Raw genomic sequence first — 18,089 nt, 5'->3', positions numbered from 1 at the left:
TTCACATCCCTTGTAAGTTGGATTCCTAGGTATTTTGTTCTCTTTGAAGCAATTGTGAATGGGAGTTCACTCATGATTTGGCTCTCTGTTTGTCTGTGATTGGTGTATAAGAATGCTTGTGATTTTTGTACGTTGATTTTGTATCCTGAGACTTTGCTGAAGTTGCTTATCAGCTTAAGGAGATTTTGGGCTGAGATGATGGGGTTTTCTAGATATACAATCATGTCATCTGCAAACAGGGACAATTTGACTTTCTCTTTTCCTAATTGAATACCCTTTATTTCCTTCTCCTGCCTAATTGCCCTGACCAGAACTTCCAACACTATGTTGAATAGGAGTGGTGAGAGAGGGCATCCCTGTCTTGTGCCTGTTTTCAAAGGGAATGCTTCCAGTTTTTGTCCATTCAGTATGATATTGGCTGTGGGTTTGTCATAGACAGCTGTTATTATTTTGAGATACATCCCATCAATACCTAATTTATTGAGAGTTTTTAGCACGAAGGTTGTTGAATTTTGTCAAAAGCCTTTTCTGCATCTATTGAGATAATCATGTGGTTTTTGTCTTTGGTTCTGTTTATATGCTGGATTACATTTATTGATTTGCATATGTTGAACCAGCCTTGCATCCCGGGGATGAAGCCCACTTGATCGTGGTGGATAAGCTTTTTGGTGTGCTGCTGGATTCAGTTTGCCAGTATTTTATTGAGGATTTTTGCATCAATGTTCATCAGAGTTTTCTATATATTGATTTATGTTATCTGACCAAGATAATTTTACTTCCCCCATCCAATTTGAATGCCTTCTGTTTCTTTTTCTTTTGTAATTTATTTGCCTGGGGCTGCCAGTGTTCTGTAGAATAGAAGTGGTGGGAATAAGCATCCTTATCTTGTTTCTTATCTTAGAAGAAACACTCTCAACTTACTACCATTGAGTGTAATGTTAGCCGTGGCTTGTTTGTTGTATATGGCTTTTATTGTAGTGAGGTACAATCCTCCTACGCCTAACTGGTTTAAAATTTTTATTTTGAAATGATTTGGAATTTTAATGGATGTTTTTTCTGCATCTATTGAGATTTTCATGTGGTTTTTGTCCTTCATTCTATTAATGTGATATATCACATTTATTGCTTTATGTTGAACCATCCTTGCACCCAGGAGATAAACCACACTTGATCATGGTGAATTCTTCTTTAAATGTGCTGTTGAATTTAGTTAGTATTTTGTTGAGGTTTTGCATGATCATCAGAGATATTGGCCTTTAATTGTCTTTTCTTGTAGTGTCGTTGTCTGGCTTTTTTTTTTTAATCAATAATGCTGGCCTCCTAAAATGAGTTTGGAAGTGATCTCTCTTCTTCTGTTTTTTTGAAAAATTTGAGGGGCATTAGCATTAATTCTTCTTAAAACATTGGGTAGAATTTAGCAGTGTATCCATGAGGCCTTAGCTTTTCTTTAATAGAATATATTAGTGATTTAGTCACATTACTCATTATTAGTTTATTCATATTTCTCTTCTTCATGATTTAGTCATGGTAGGTTGCATGTGTCTAGGAATTATTCATTTCTTCAGGGTTATTGAAATTGGTGCCATATAATTATTCATAGTAGTCTCTCGTGATCTTTTGTATCTCTGTGACATCAGTTGTGACAGTTCTTTTATTCCTGATTTTGAGTCTTTTGTCTTTGTTAGTTTCATTAAAGTTTCATTGATTTTGTCTTTTCAAAATACCAACTCTTAGTTTTGTTGATCTTTTCTGTTGTTTTTTTTTATCCCTTCTATTGTTTTTCTAGTATCTATTTTGTTTATTTCTTCCATGAGCTTTATTATTTTCTCCCTTCTATAAACTTTGGGTTTAGTTTGTTCTATTTTCCTTAGTTCCTTGTGTTGTAACATTAGGTTGTTTATTTGGGATCTGTTATTTGATGTGGGCTTTTAGTTCTATAAATGGTACAGTTGTACAGTGTGTTTGTGTTTTAAGCTGTGTTATTACAAAAGAGTAAAAAAGTAAAAAACATTAAAAGTTTATTAAATAAAAAGTTACAGTAAACTCAGGTTAATTTATTATTGAATAAAGGAAATTCATTCAAAATTTAGTGTAACCCAAGTGTACAGTGTTTATTAAGTCTACAGTAGTGCGTAGTAATGTCCTAGGCCTTCACATTCACTTACCACTCACTTACTGACTCACTCAGAGTAACTCTTAGTTCTGCAAGCTACCTTGATGGTAAGTACTCTATACAGGTATATCAGTTTTAAAACCTTTTATACCATATTTGTGCTGTTTTTCTAATTTTTCTGTTTAGATATACAAATATTTACCATTGTATTCAATTGAATACAGTATTTAGTATAGTAACATACTGTACAGCTTTATAGCATAGGAGCAGTAGACTATATCATATAACTTAGGTGTGTAGTAGGTTATATCATGTAGGTTTATGTAAGTAACTCTATGATGTTCATGCAGTGATAAAATTGCCTAATGACACGTTTCAAGACATATCCCTGTTATTAAGTGACACACATAACTATTTTTTCTAACTTGTCTGATCCTCCTAAAAAATGTTTTGAATTTTTTGTGAGGCAATTCTTATATCTGCATTTCTTTGGGATCAGCTTCAGGAGATTATTGTGGTGTTTTGGTCATGTTATATCTTTGGTTTTTCATGTTTCTTGTTGCTTTACATTGATGTCTGCAAATCTGGTGCAGTGGTCACCTCTTGTAGCCTCTTCTGACTAGTTTAGCTGTTGAAAGACCTTCTCCTACAGGAGTGTGAGGGCACTTGCTGGGTGGGATGCTGTAGTTCTGGCACTCATGAGATTGAGAGTTTTTTTTTTTATTATTATACTTTAGGTTTTAGGGTACATGTGCACATTGTGCAGGTTCATTACATATGTATCCATGTGCCATGTTGGTTTGCTGCACCCATTAACTCGTCATTTAGCATTAGGTATATCCCCTAATGCTGTCCTTCCCCCCTCCCCCCACCCCACAACAGTCCCCGGAGTGTGATGTTCCCCATCCTGTGTCCATGAGTTCTCATTGTTCAATTCCCACCTATGAGTGAGAACATGCGGTGTTTGGTTTTTTATCCTTGTGATAGTTTACTGAGAATGATGGTTTCCAATTTCATCCATGTCCCTACACAGGAGATGAACTCATCATTTTATATGGCTGCATAGTATTCCATGGTGTATATGTGCCACATTTTCTTAATCCAGTCTATCGTTGTTGGACATTTGGGTTGGTTCCAAGTCTTTGCTATTGTGAATAGTGCCGCAATAAACATACGTGTGCATGTGTCTTTATAGCAGCATGATTTATAGTCCTTTGGGTACATACCCAGTAATGGGATGGCTGGGTCAAATGGTATTTCCAGTTCTAGATCACTGAGGAATCACCACACTGACTTCCACAATGGTTGAACTAGTTTACAGTCCCACCAACAGTGTAAAAGTGTTCCTGTTTCTCCACATCCTCTCCAGCACCTGTTGTTTCCTGACTTTTTAATGATGGCCATTCTAACTGGTGTGAGATGGTATCTCATTGTGGTTTTGATTTGCATTTCTCTGATGGCCAGTGATGATGAGCATTTTTTCATGTGTTTTTTGGCTGCATAAGTGTCTTCTTTTGAGAAGTGTCTGTTCATATCCTTCACCCACTTTTTGATGGGGTTGTTTGTTTTTTTCTTGTAAATTTGTTTGAGTTCATTGTAGATTCTGGATATTAGCCCTTTGTCAGATGAGTAGGTTGTGAAAATTTTCTCCCATTTTGTAGGTTGCCTGTTCACTCTAATGGTAGTTTCTTTTGCTGTGCAGAAGCTCTTTAGTTTAATTAGATCCCATTTGTCAATTTTGGCTTTTGTTGCCATTGTTTTTGGTGTTTTGGACATGAAGTCCTTGCCCATGCCTATGTCCTGAATGGTATTGCCTAGGTTTTCTTCTAGGGTTTTTATGGTTTTAGGTCTAACATGTAAGTCTTTAATACATCTTGAATTAATTTTTGTATAAGGTGTAAGGAAGGGATCCAGTTTCAGCTTTCTACATATGGCTAGCCAGTTTTCCCAGCACCATTTATTAAATAGGGAATACTTTCCCTATTGCTTGTTTTTGTCAGGTTTGTCAAAGATCAGATAGTTGTAGATATGCAGCATTATTTCTGAGGGCTCTGTTCTGTTCCATTGATCTATGTCTCTGTTGTGGTACCAGTACCATGCTGTTTTGGTTACTGTAGCCTTGTAGTATAGTTTGAAGTCAGGTAGCGTGATGCCTCCGGCTTTGTTCTTTTGGCTTAGGATTGACTTGGTGATGCAGGCTCTTTTTTGGTTCCCTATGAACTTTAAAGTAGTTCTTTCCAATTCTGTGAAGAAAGTCATTGGTAGCTTGATGGGGATGGCATTGAATCTATAAATTACCTTGGGCGGTATGGCCATTTTCACCATATTGATTCTTCCAACCCATGAGCATGGAATGTTCTTCCATTTGTTTGTATCCTCTTTTATTTCATTGAGCAGTGGTTTGTAGTTCTCCTTGAAGAGGTCCTTCACATCCCTTGTAAGTTGGATTCCTAGGTATTTTATTCTCTTTGAAGCCATTGTGAATGGGAGTTCACTCATAATTTGGCTCTCTGTTTGTCTGTGATTGGTGTACAAGAATGCTTGTGATTTTTGTACATTGATTTTGTATCCTGAGACTTTGCTGAAGTTGAGAGTTGTGTCACCTTTGTGTAGCTCTGGGAGCTGAGGTTGGTGATTACAAAGATTTCGAGGATCCTCAGCAGCCAATGCTGTGAATGTTTGCAATTGTGGCAAAGATTATTGTGGTCTTCAGTGGCAATGACTATTAAAGTTCTTCTGATTTCTTTTTCTCTCAGTGGGGAAGTTTTTGCTGATAAAATCCCTCTTGGTTCCAGGTGTGACTTGTCAGCTTGCTTGCATTGGTAGTGGCATGAGTATTTGATTAGTGGTGCCAATGGAGTGGCTGCAGAACTGAGATGTGAAGCACAGGAATGTGTGGAAGGAGCATGGTTCTGGGACCCAGGGCAGTAACAGCACTTATGCCCAGGGCACATGCACCTCTGCTGCCACCTTGGTAACAGAATCAAGGTGCAGATTCCTGTGAAATAGCTGGGCAGCTAAGAATGAGAATATTGATATCCACACTGTTTGAGCTGTTCTGGAGTTGGGGCACAGTCCAGCTCTCTATGGTGGCTAAACCAGTGCCTGGAGCATGGGCACACACAGTGAATGTGTGGCTCTGGGATTTGAAGTGCAAACTACCTTGCTGTGACAGTGATTCCCAATGTCTGAGATGTGGGTGAGTTCAATGTAGACACAAAACCCAGGTCTGGAATGTGGTTACTTGCAGAGTGGCTATGTTTTGGGTCAGGGCACACATGGGGTTAGAGGAGGTGGTGACTGCTTTCCCAATAGTGGCTTAACAGTGCTGATTCTTGTTTCGAGGTAGAGTGTACAGACACATCACCCTTTCTGGGGTTTCCTGGTGGGGATGGCTCTTGGTTACCTCAGTAGAAAGAAATGGTAGTGTCCTGGGTGGATCAGGCCATTGGGAACCATGGTGGTTCCAGCGGCATGGCTGATGCCCATAGCCTCCACCTTTCTTCTTTGCTCCTAGCTATCTCCTGGTGTCTAAGATATGCTGACTTCACCAGGGATCCTTTCTACTTGGACATTGTGTTCCACTGTGTTGCTACAGATTCATTAATGGGCCCATGACACCTCTCTGGGCTATTGTAGTTTGTGAAAGGTATCTATATTTGTTTCATAGCAGGAAGGAGGAAGGTTGCTATCTCCTCTGCCATCTTGGTGCTGTCCTACCTTATTTATTTTTTAAACCACTTTACTAAGGTTGATTTTTTGTGTATAGTGTAAGATAAGGGTTTAATTTCATTCTTTTCCATGTGGATACTCTGTTTCCCCAATGCTATTGAGGAGACTATGCTTTCCCTTTTGTGTATTCTTACCACCCTTGCAGAAGATCAGTTCACAATATGTGCATAGGGATTAATTCTGGACTCCCTGTTACATTGGTGTATATGTCTTTTATGTCAGTACATATTTTTGACTTACTATAATATAAGCTTTGTAATGTGTTATAAAATCAGGAAGTATGATGCCTCTAGTTTTTTTTTCTTGCTCCAGATTGCTTTGACTATTTGGTTTTTTTTGGTTCCATATGAATTTTAGAATTGTTATTTTGATTTCTGTAAAAGTGTGCCATTGGTATTTTGATAGGAATTATACATCACTTTGGGTAGTATGGGCATTTTAACAATATTAATTTTTCTATTTTGAACAAAAGATATCTTTCCATTTTAATTTCTTTCAGCAATATTTTATTGTTTTCAGTGTACAAGCCTTTTGCCTTTTGAATAAGTTTATTGCTAAGTATTTTTTTCCTTTTTGATGTGATTGTAAGTAGGATTGATTTTGAATTCCTTTTTGGATAGCTCATTGTTAATATATTAAAACAAAACCAATTTGTGTATGTTAATTTTATATTCTGTACCTTTACTGAATTTGTTTATTAGTTCTAACCATTGTGCGCACGTGTGTGTGTGTGTGTGTGCGTGCGTGTAGTTTAGGGTTTTCTACATTAAAAAATCAATAACAAATAGACTGAACCAGTAACCAGAATCTCCCAACATGAAAACCATGAATCAGTCTTATTATTTACTATTGACCTTTTCAAGTTTTCCATTTTTTCTTGATTCAGTCTTGGTAGGTTATTGGTAGGTTCTAGGAATTTAACAATTTCTTCTGTGTTGTCCAATCTGTTGGTCCATAAATTGTTCATAATAGTCATTTGTGATCTTTTCTCATTTCCATGGCATCAATTATAGTGTCTCCTCTTTCATCTAGTTTTATTTATTTGAGTCTTCTCTTTTTAAAAATTAATCTAGCTAATAGTGTGTCAATTTTCTTTATCTTTTCAAAAACCAAACTCACATTTTCATCAATTTTTTCTATTTTTTTGTTACCTATTTTATTTATTTCTGTTCCAATTTTATTTTGTTTTCTGTGAACTTTGGCTTTAGTTTCTTATTTTTCTTTTTCCTTGAAGTGTAAAGTTAGGTTGTTCATTTGAAATATTTTTTATAGTGATTATCAAGTTTCCTTATGGTACTGCTTTTGCTGCATCCTGCTGTAAGTTTTGGTATATTTTAGTTTTGTGGATTTTTAAAAATCTCAAGATAGTTTCTAATTTCCCTTTTGATTTCTTCCTTGATCCAATGGTTGTTCAAAATTTGTGGTTTAATTTTCATGTATTTGTGATTTTTTTCCATTTTTCTTTCATTACTGATTTCTAGTTTCATACCATTGTAACTGGAAAATAATCTTATAATGGTTTTAATTTTCTTAAATGTTTAAGACTTGTTTTGTGATATAGCATGTGTTTTATCCTGTAAATATCTCAGTGTGTAGGAGAATTGTGTGTATCCTGCTGCTTTTGGATGGAATGTTCTTTAAATGACTGTTAGGTCCATTTGGTCTATAATGTTGTTTGGATCTGTTGTTTATTGATTTTCTGTTTGGATGATCTATCCATTTTTGAAACTGGAGTATTGAAATCTCTCTCTTCATACCTGTTATTATTTTTCTTATGTATTTATGTGCTCTGATGTTGGACACAGGTATATTTATCATTGTTATATACATATATATATTTTTGAGATGGAGTCTTGCTCTGTCTCCCATTTTAATGGTGAATTGACCCTTTTATTTTTGTGTGGTGACCTTTTTTTGTCTCTTATAATCTTTTACTTGACATCTTAGTTATCTAAGTACAGCCACTTCTGCTCTCTTTTTGATACCATTTGCATGGGATATCTTTTCCTCTCCTTCCGTTTTAGCGTTTAAGCCCCTCACTTTTAGTTCAGTTTGTCCTTAACTCTAAAGCAAGTCTCTTGCAAATAGCATATAGTTGGATCTTGCTTTTCTCATCCTTTCAGCTTCTCTATATCTTTTGAATGGTAAGTTTAACCTATTTATATTTAAAATTATTATTGCTAGGCAAAGACTTACTGTTGCAATTACATTGTTTTCTGCCTGTTTTATAGCTGTACCCTATCTTCCTCTTCGTTTTCCTTTGTGATTTGATGACTTTTTATAATGATATACTTTATTTTCTTTTCATCTTTTTTGTGTCTGATATAGGTTTTACTTTATGATTACCATGAGGTTTGAGTAAAATACAGTTAAAATGGTCTATTTTAAATTGTTAACAACTTAACTTCAATTGTATACAAAAATTTTACATTTTTATTCCACCCCCATTTTTTGTTATTGATGTCAAAAATTACTTTATATTCTGTATCCATTAGCCAATTTTTGTGATTATAGTTATCCTTAATACTTTTGCTTTTGACTTTTATACTAGAGTTAAAATGATTCATGTACCACTATTACAGTATTACATTATTTTCTGATTATCAATATATTTACTTGCTAGTGATATTTATACTTTCATACACTTTGGTGTTACTGTTGAGCATCCTTTCATTTCAACTTTAATAATTCCCTTTATCACTTCTTGTAAGGCTGGTCTAGTGTTGATTAACTCCCTGAATTTTTGTTTGTCTGGAAAAGTATCTATGCTTAACTTTTAAAGCACAATTTTTTTGGGCGTAGTATTCTTGGTTGACATTTATTTCATTCAGTACTTTGAATATATTATTTCATTCTCTTCTGGCCTGCAAGGTTTCTGCTGAAAAGCTTATTGATAGTTTTATGGGTTTATCTTGTATGTGATGTCATTTTTTTCTTTCCATTTTCAAAATTTTCTTTGAGTTTTGACAATTCAATGTGTCTCAGTGTAAACTTCTTAAGATTCAACCTATTTAGGATCCTTTGTGTTTCATGTATCTGGAAGTCCATTTTCCTCCTCAGATTTGAAAAAAACTGTATTCATTATTTCTTTAAATAAGCCTTCTGCCATTTTCCCTCTCTTTCTTCTTGGACTTCCATATGCATATATTGGTTCACATGATGGTATCCCACACATCTTATAGGATTTCTTCACTCTTTTTCATTATTTTTATTTTTGTTTCTCATAATGAGAAATTTCAAAGGACCTGTCTTAGAGTTTGTTGCTTTGTTATTTTCTTCTGCTTAATAAAGTCTGCTTTTGAGGCTATCTATGAAATTTTTCAGTTTATTCATTGTGTTCCTCTGTTCCAGAATTTCTGTTTGGTTTACATTTTTATGGTTGGTAAGTCTTTGTTGAACCTCTCATTTTTTGTTCATGTGCTGTTTCCCTAATTTTATTTGGTTGTCTATCTGTGTTCTATTTTAGTTCACTGAGCTTGTTTAAGGCCGTTATTTTTATGTCTTTGTCAGGAAGGTCATAGATCTCCATTTTTAAGAATCTCTTATTTGAGCTATATTTTGTTACTTTGGTGGGGTTGTATTGCCCTGATTCTTCATGATCCTTGTATTTTCATTGATGTATGTGCATTTAAAGAAGCATCTTTACATGCTAGCTTTGGCCCTTCACTAGACAGCCCAGCCAGAGTTTGTGTGGGTCCATTAGCAGGGTTCATGGGCAGGTCAGCTGTCAGGGTCCACAGGAGTGCTGGCTCTCAGGGTTTGTGGGCAAGCCTGCTGCTGTGATTTGTATGTCAGCTATTGGGTCCATACTATTTCTTGAGAGCTTCTGACCACCCCTCTTCCTGCCTTTTTTTTTTTTTTTTGGTTTTTAGCTACCTTCAGGTGATCTAGCCATGCTGATTCCCTGAGTGTTTTGACTGCGGTGCAATATAAGCAGGCCTCTCAGTTTATACCATAACAGGCTGGGAAAAGTCCAATGCTCAGTTTATCCCCCACAGGAAAACTGAAAATCCCAGGAGATCTCTCTTGGCACTGTGCTGTGACAGCTTGGGGGAGGTGTGACATGAGTAGAGTTGAAACTGTTCTTATTATCCTTTAATTGCACTTTTGCCTTGTTTCTGTGTTCCACTGCTGTGCTGTAGCCACTCATTTGAATTCCAGAGGTCTCATAAAGGTAATTTTATCCTAGTCTGGTTGTTAAGTCTTCATTTTTGTGGAAGAATGAGGGCTGGGCCTCCTATTCCACAATCTTACTTACATCAATCCCCCTATTTTAATTTATTTTAAGTTCAACTTAGCAGAAATTTTTTTTGATTCATGAATATGTATTTGGGCATATGTTTCATAGAAATTTTTAACTTTGACCTAAAGCATGTATACTCTAAGATAATTAGAAAACAAAAATATTGATAACTTTTGGTTGGAATTTCTTGTCTTGAGATGATTTCACAAGCATGGGTTGTGTGCTCAGTATTCACCAAAGCCTGATAAAAGTCCAATAATTGTCTCTTAAAGGGTATATACTTTTCAGGCATTTCTGAAAATGACAGGGTCAAAAGCCCAATAGATTCCTCTGACCTGTGGCAGTGTCCTTCTGCCATAACCTCCAATTGGCAAACAGAAGACCTCTTACTCAAACAGTAAATGGATATCAGAGTGGTCTGGGGTAGTGCTGTTTGGGTTGCTTGTTGGAGGACCTCCAGGCCATCCTCCTGATTGTGGCACATTTAAAGGAAACAACTTTCTTCTAACCCCGTAGTTGGATGGCATTAAGATTGCCACATGGGCAATACAAGAGTGTAAGTAGTCGAATAGTCTCATTAATCTTCTTTTTAATTGTTTGATCAGAGAGAGCCAGAGCCAGTATTATCACATGGAATAAGACAACATTCCCCTTACAGATAATGCTCAGGAATTACACTTGAGTACTAGGTACTTGTACTTTGTAATAATGATTTAGAGAGTTATCACCTGCGCATCAACAGAGCATCCAGTCCTATTTGGGGGGTTTCATGTTTGGGATGGTGTCATGAATGGATTAGAAGGCTAGTCCTTCCTCTGGTAGTGAGACCTTTTCTATGTTATGGTTTATGCATTGAAGACAGATAGAGAATTAAGTATATTAGTGGTCAATTTTATCCATTCCATACAAGGGTAAACTGATCCTAATCATCTCTATGTAAATAGATACTGAATGGGGCATGTGCAGTGTTGTTACATAAGTTTTCACACTCTAGACAATAGCTTCTATTTTGTTTACAATGTCAGATACCATTGACAAAGGCCAAAGAGCTGTTGTATGGATTGAACAGCCAAAATCAATTGAAAATCTTTTATTGATCCAAGGCCCTACACTTATATGTACTGAGTTATTGAATGAGGATATAATCTCAAGGAGACTTTCTCTATATTAACTTCAGCAAAGAAGGCAGTTGTTTCTTTTTTATTCCTAGACAGATTTTGGGAGACAGAGGTGCTAAGTATAGGACATTGGGCAGGTTCACAGTCTTCCTGTGCCCTGCTGAAATGGTTCTAACTGCAGCAATAAGTTAAGGAATAATAAGGAAATAAGCCTTCCATGAGGACTTGGATAAGTCAGTGGGGTTGCACGTAGATAATATATCCATATTCATAAGATCTTCATTAGTTGGGGCCATACCAATGAAACTTTATGTTGGCCCATAGGGACACACATATGTTCTTTCTTTTCTTTTTAATTTATTATGCTTTAAGTTCTAGAGTACATGTGCACAACATGCAAGTTTGTTACATAGGTATACACGTGCCATGTTGGTTTGCTGCACCGATCAACTCATCATTTACATTAGCTATTTCTCCTAATGCTATCCCTCCCGCCGACAGGCTCTGGTATATGATGTTCCCCGCCCTGGGGACACACATATTTTCTTACCCGGGTAAAGGTCCTCTTGATGTTGGCCTCAGACCAAAAACCAGACAGCATTATCTATTTGCCTGTCATCTTTGCGTCAAGGGTTGTCAAGATCACAGTCATCTTGACACCACTATTCAAAATGCTTAAAAAGTGTACTTTCCCATCTCCCAATTCATTACTTTTCTTAGCAGAGGTCCTTGGGTAATGGGGACATAAGGACCTGATCTACTCCATATTTTCGTTCACTTTTGAAAACTGAGAGAATTTGGGGTAAGTTTCACCAGGCTCTCTGACTTATTTAAAGATTCACTGGAAGAAGCTGAGTGATAACACTTGTTTTAGTCATAGGAACTATTACGATGTGTACTCTAGTCAATGAGCACCCCTTGGTTACTACATGTCCCTGAGTGCTTTCATGGAGAGCCCCATCAGTCTCCTCCTTTGAGATTCCATTTTCAGTAACAAAAGATCTCTTCAAGAAAGCCTTTGCTCAGATTTTCCAGGAGTTAGTCCTCAGTTACTATTTTTTTTTTCATCACTCTCTCAGCTAGTAAGTAATTGCTGTGCTGGAAGTAGCTGCTATTTCAGCCTAGTAATTTGTCAGTTAACAGCTGAATTTTGTGGTGGGCCAATTGACTGGACCTGTGTCTGTGGGAGGTAGTGGTGGGGAAGGCTAGGATTGGTTAAGTCCACAATACTGAGTCAGAACTGAGAAAAGTTTCTTTAAGGATTTCCTCTACCTCACTACCTCACACCATAGGTGGTCTGGGCAGAGGCAGTGACTGAACAATACAGTCATTGTTTGTCACAATACAGCTACTGTCTGAACAATACAGTCAAGCCCCCACTCTCCCCTATAAAGAGGTTTTCAACTTAAGGCGACTAGACTAAAAATGTTATATGCCCAAGAGCCTGGTTGGCCAAGGGGAGAGGAGTTGATTCAAGACTGCAACTACCTCCTATGCCTGCAGTACACAAATCTTACCTCAGGTCTCTTTTGTGTTGGGAATCTCTATGATAATTGCCAGGTAATGCCTTTGTAACTGTCCATGATTGAACTTGAAAGATCACACAATAGCAGGGTTGGCCTGAAGTTGGATTCTTCAGTGTATTTATATTTATATATATATATATGTATATATATATACACACACACACACACAGCTTCATACACACGTCTGCATACATATACAAGTGCATATAAACATGGATATATACCTGTAAAGTCATGTTTAGAATTCATGGCAAATCTCTTGGACACCTTAAATTCCAGTTCATTTTCTTAGAGGTTGTTCTTGTCTTTCTCCATTTCATATATGTATATTCTTTCTTCTTCTGTGTGAATCCTGACTAGTCCACAACACAATTACTCAATTGTATCAGCATCATTATTATTTTTCAACTTTTATTTTAGGTTCAAGTGGTACACTTGCAGGTTTATTACATGACTATATTGTGTATTGCTGGAGTTCGATGTACAAATGATTTTGTCACCAAGGTAGTGAGCATAGTACCTAACAGGTAGTTTTTTAGTCCTCACACTCTTCCTACCCTCCACCCTCAAGTAAGCCCTGGTGTCTATTGTTCCCCTCTTTGTGTCCATGTGTACTCAATGTTTAAGTGTACCCACTTACAAGAGAGAACATGTGGTATTTTGTTTTCTGTGCCTGTGTTAATTTCCTTAGGATAATTTCCTTCCAGCCTTATCCATGTTGCTGCAAAGGATACAATTTATGGTATATATGCACCATATTTTCTTTATTCATTCCACTGTTGATGAGCACGTTGATTCTGTCTTTGCTACTGTGAATAGTGCTGTGATGAACATGCACATGCATGTGTCTTTATGGTAAAATGATTTATGTTCTTTTGGGGTTATTCACAGTAATGGGGTTGCTGGATCAAATGGTAGTTCTAAGTTCTTTGAGAAATTTCCAAACTGTTTTCCACAGTGGCTGAACTTATTTACATTCCCATCAGCAATGTATAAGCCTTCCTTTTTCTCTACAACCTCATCAGCATCTCTTATTTCTGACTTTTTAGTAGTAGCCATTCTGACTGGTGTGAGATGGTATCTCATTGTGGTTTTGATTTGCATTTCTCTAATGATTAGTGATGTTAAGCGTTTTTCCTATGCTTGTTGGCAGCATGTATATCTTCTTTTGATAAGTGTCTGTTCATATCCTTTCCCCATTTTTAATGGGGTTCTTTGGTTTTTGCTTGTTGATTAGTTTAAATTCCTTGTAGATTCTGGATATTACAGCTTTGTTAGATCCATAGTTTGAGAATATTTTCTCATATTCTGTAGGTTGTCTATTTGCTCTATTGATAGTTTCTTTTGCTCTGCAGAAGCTCTTTAGTTTAATTAGATCCTACTTGTTAATTTTTAATTTTTAATTAGATCCTACTTGTTAATTTTGTTAAATTTTGTTTTTATTGCAGTGGCTTTTTTATCATCTTTCTCATGATATCTTTGCCAAGTCCTACTTCCAGAATGATATTCCCTAGGTTAATTTTCAGAGTTTTATATTTTTGAGTTTTACATTTAAGTCTTTAATTCATCTTGAGTTTATTTTTTTATGTGGTGAAAGGAAGGGGTCCAATTTCAATCTACTGCATGTGGCTAGCCTGTTATCCTAGCACAACTTACTGAATAGAAAGTCCTTTCCCTGTTGCTTGGTTTGCCAGCTTTCTCAAAGATCAGATGGTTGTAGGTGTGTGGCTTTATTCCTGAGTTCTCTGACCTGTTTCCTGGGTCTACGTGTATGTTTTTATACCACCACCATGCTGTTTTGGTTACTGTAACCTTGTAGAATAGTTTGAAATTCTGTAGTGTGCTATCTTGCACTTTGTTCTTTTTGCTGAAGATTGCTTTGGCTATTTGGGCTCTTTATTGCTCCATATGAATTTTAGAATAGGTTTTTCTTATTCTGTAAAAAAAAGTTGTTAGTAGTTTGATAGGAATAGCATAGAATATGTAAATTGCTCTGAGTAGTATGGCAATTTTAGCAATATTGATTCTTCCTGTCTATGAGCACAGAATGTTTTTCCACTTCTTTGTGTCATCTCTGATTTATTTTAGCAGTGCTTTGTAATTCTCATTGTAGAGATCTTTCACCTTGCTGGTGAGTACTGCTGCAGCAGCAATGGCAGAGGGGCTGGTTGCCAGTTGCCAATGGGAATTCCACCCCATAGAAACACAGAGCTGCCACAGATGGAAGTGATCAGGCAGAAGTAGGGTGGCTGCGTTGAGGGCCAAGGTCGGAAGGCCCTGCTTAGTAAGGAGTAGCAAGGCCTGGGACCTGCATGGAAAACAGTCTGGCTGTTTTTCTTTATGGCACATGTCGCCTATTGGAGGCACGAGATAGCTTTTGAGCTCTATACTCTCTCCCTAGCCTCAGGGCAACGGGGACTGGGGGGACTATGGCAGTGGCAAAAGCTGTGGGCCTATTGTGTTACCTCTGGAATCTCTGCCTCAGAGAAATGCAGAGCTGCAGCCAGCTCAGGTGATCAGGTTGGGGGGTGGGGGTGAGGTGGGTAGCTGTGCTGGGGACCTAGGCCAGTTGGCTTTGTTTGGCAAGGTGCCCCAGAGGTGAGGCCTACAGTCTGTCCACATTTCAGTATCCTAGATGGGGCCCTTATCCTGGGGCGCATGGGAGATCCCTGCCTCCCTTGTTGGCAGAGCTATGGCAGCTGGTCCCAGGGTGCTCAGGAATCCAAAGCCCTTGGAGCTCCACATGGGCCTGAACAGCGGCTCTGCCAAGACTCCATGCAGCTTTCTGTGTCAGTCTGGGGGCCCCAGGGAGTAGGGTTGGGCAGGATCTCTTGTGCCTAGGTTTGCAAAGGTTCCTGGCAGAGGTATGTGTCCCCAGGGACTCTCAAGCACTCACTCTTTCCCCACGGTGGGGAGCCTGCCTTGGCTCTGTGCCAATCCCAGGCAGGTAGCTGTCCTGTTTCACTCCTCTCTGCTCTCCATGGGTCACCACTACTTCCTTGATGAATCCCAAGATGGCCTCCTGGATGATCCAGTTGAAAAGCCCCTTGCCACTTACAAATTTGTAAGTTTACTTGCCACTCTGTCTTCTCTCCTGTGAAAGCAGTTCACACTAGCTGCTTCTAGTCAGCCATGTTGGTCTTAAAATCTAGATGTATTGCAGTTCCAAAATTATTTTAGAATTGCTTAGCGCATACTTCTAGAAAAACAAACCTACTGAAAATATTTTGTGATGTGTGTACCGTCTCTTCTCCATACACTTGCCCAAGTATTAGGGCATATGTTAAGTATTGTATTGATGATTTACCTGTATGAGTTCTTTTTTCCCTTTAATAGGTTCACTAAATTTGCTTTCAGTTTTAGTTTCTTCTTATCCTTTGTGATTTAATTTTATTTTTTTGAAATATATGAAACCTGAAACTGATTCCAAAAGTAAAAAATATGCAAGGTATACTTAGAGAAGTTCCATTCTTTCCCTAGTTCTCCCTCTTTCATCTTGTAGGTAATCAACTATATTGTATTCTTACATTTCACCTGTTTCATTTTGTAAAGCTAAGTATCTTTCTAATTTCCTTTCTTTCTTTTTTTAATCCTTCTTCCTTACCTAACGGTGGCTTACAAGTTTTCTCTTTTTTGGATTTTTTTTTTTTTTTCACTTAACATTGTCTCCTGGAAATCCCTACAGGTCAGTTTATAGAGATTTTTTTAAATTGCTTTTACAACTCTATGTATAGCTATTGTACCACATTATTAACCATAACTTTCATTATACTATAGTTTATAGCAAGCTTGTCCAACCTGCCTTATTTTGTTGTTGTTGTCATTCTGTTCTGTTTTGTTTTAGGCTTTTAGCAGCCCAAAGCCATGGTTTTTAGTTTGTCTCTAGTGATAAGCGGAAAAGAGGAATGAGAAAGGGGCTTTACTGGCTCAACCAGAAGCAGAAACTAAGAATCCATGACTGTATTTTCTCTCTTGGACACCCCTAGAACTTTATGGTGTATACATTGGCTTATTCAACCAATATCCAATGCTTGAACATTTATGTGGTTTTGAGTATTTTGTAATTACAAATAATGCCATAATGATAATCTTGTACATATGTATTTTTATTGTTTGGTTTATGACATCTATATGATCTATACAATATAAATAATCTAGGAAAAATATAGACTAACTATATATGATTCCTAGAAATGTTTATAAAGTGAGAAAGCATCAACATACAGCCATTAAATTTCTTTTCAGCATTTTCTCATCAAATCTATTATTATTGTAATTTAGTTATAACTTTGTAGAAGTGACAGAGATTGCTCATGTAAATGTTTTATAAATTTGAAATACAGAAATTTCACAACAGATCCATTTTTCTATTTAGTGAAATAAATGTATTTTCTTTATGTAGCTCATAATGAAGTACCAAATGAAAGGCTTGTAGTTGAACATCAAGAATCATTGTCAAAAACCAAATTGCAAGTAAAGAAACAAGAAACTTCTACAGAGCAACCACTCACCAGTAAGTATAAAAATTACACATAACTTTACATTATTTTAAATTAGTCACAGCAAAGATATTTTTCTTCGGTTCATGAATATTGAATTTACAGAAATTTTACCTTGAACTTAAAGTATGAATACCATAAGATAACTAGAGAACAAAAGCTAGAGTATTTATTACTTTTAGTTAGTATTTCTGGTTGTAACGGTATTTTGTAGCCATGATCATGTGCTCAGTATTCACCAAGGACAATAACAGGCCAATAATTGTCTTTCAAAGAGTGTGTACCTTTTATACAACTCTAGGAAGTTACAGGTCCAAAAGCCCAATTTATTCCACTGACCTGTTCAGTAAGCTGTTTCCATTTGGCATCAATCAGTGAAAGTTTGCCGAGACCTTTAACTCAAATAAAGATCAGAGATGCTAAGGGGAACAGTGGCATAGGAGGCCTGTTGGATGGACTCCAGGGCATTCTGTTGGTTGGGGCCTGCTCCAAGGTAGAGGCCTTTTTGGTAACTTTAAAATGATTGCAATCAGGATTCCATCAAGGGAGCTGCCAGTAGCAGAATAGGCTCACAAATTGCTTGGCCTCTTGTGTATTTGTTACAATAGAGAGGGACCATAGTTTGACAGTTACCTCCTCAGGAGTGAGACATGTTTTCTCTTTCTAGTTTACTCCCAGGAATTCCTCTTGGGTAACAAGGTCTTTGTACTTTTTATGTATTAATGGCCCAGCCATGTTGCTGCATGTGGGCCAATACAACATCCAGTCCTTGCTGGGTAGTGGACTTGCCTTGGCCTACTCCCTACCAGTAGGGAGTCATCAATGTCGTAGAAGATTAATAGGAACAGAACTGTTTCC

General features: G+C 37.1%; 1 protein-coding gene across 1 annotated transcript in view; it reads left to right on the top strand.

Moving 5' to 3' along the window:
• LOC116461863 (coiled-coil domain-containing protein 7-like) overlaps nt 1-18,089 on the top strand; it is a 286,960-nt gene that overhangs the window by 113,250 nt on the left and 155,621 nt on the right. The window contains 1 exon segment of the mRNA XM_058436561.1: nt 17,135-17,245. Within this exon segment, the coding sequence (XP_058292544.1) occupies nt 17,135-17,245 (111 nt within the window).

This window comes from Hylobates moloch, unplaced genomic scaffold (genome assembly GCF_009828535.3).
Source record: "Hylobates moloch isolate HMO894 unplaced genomic scaffold, HMol_V3 SCAFFOLD_3, whole genome shotgun sequence".
Classification (NCBI taxonomy): Eukaryota; Metazoa; Chordata; class Mammalia; order Primates; family Hylobatidae; genus Hylobates; species Hylobates moloch.
This window is presented reverse-complemented; position numbering and strand designations above follow the sequence as displayed.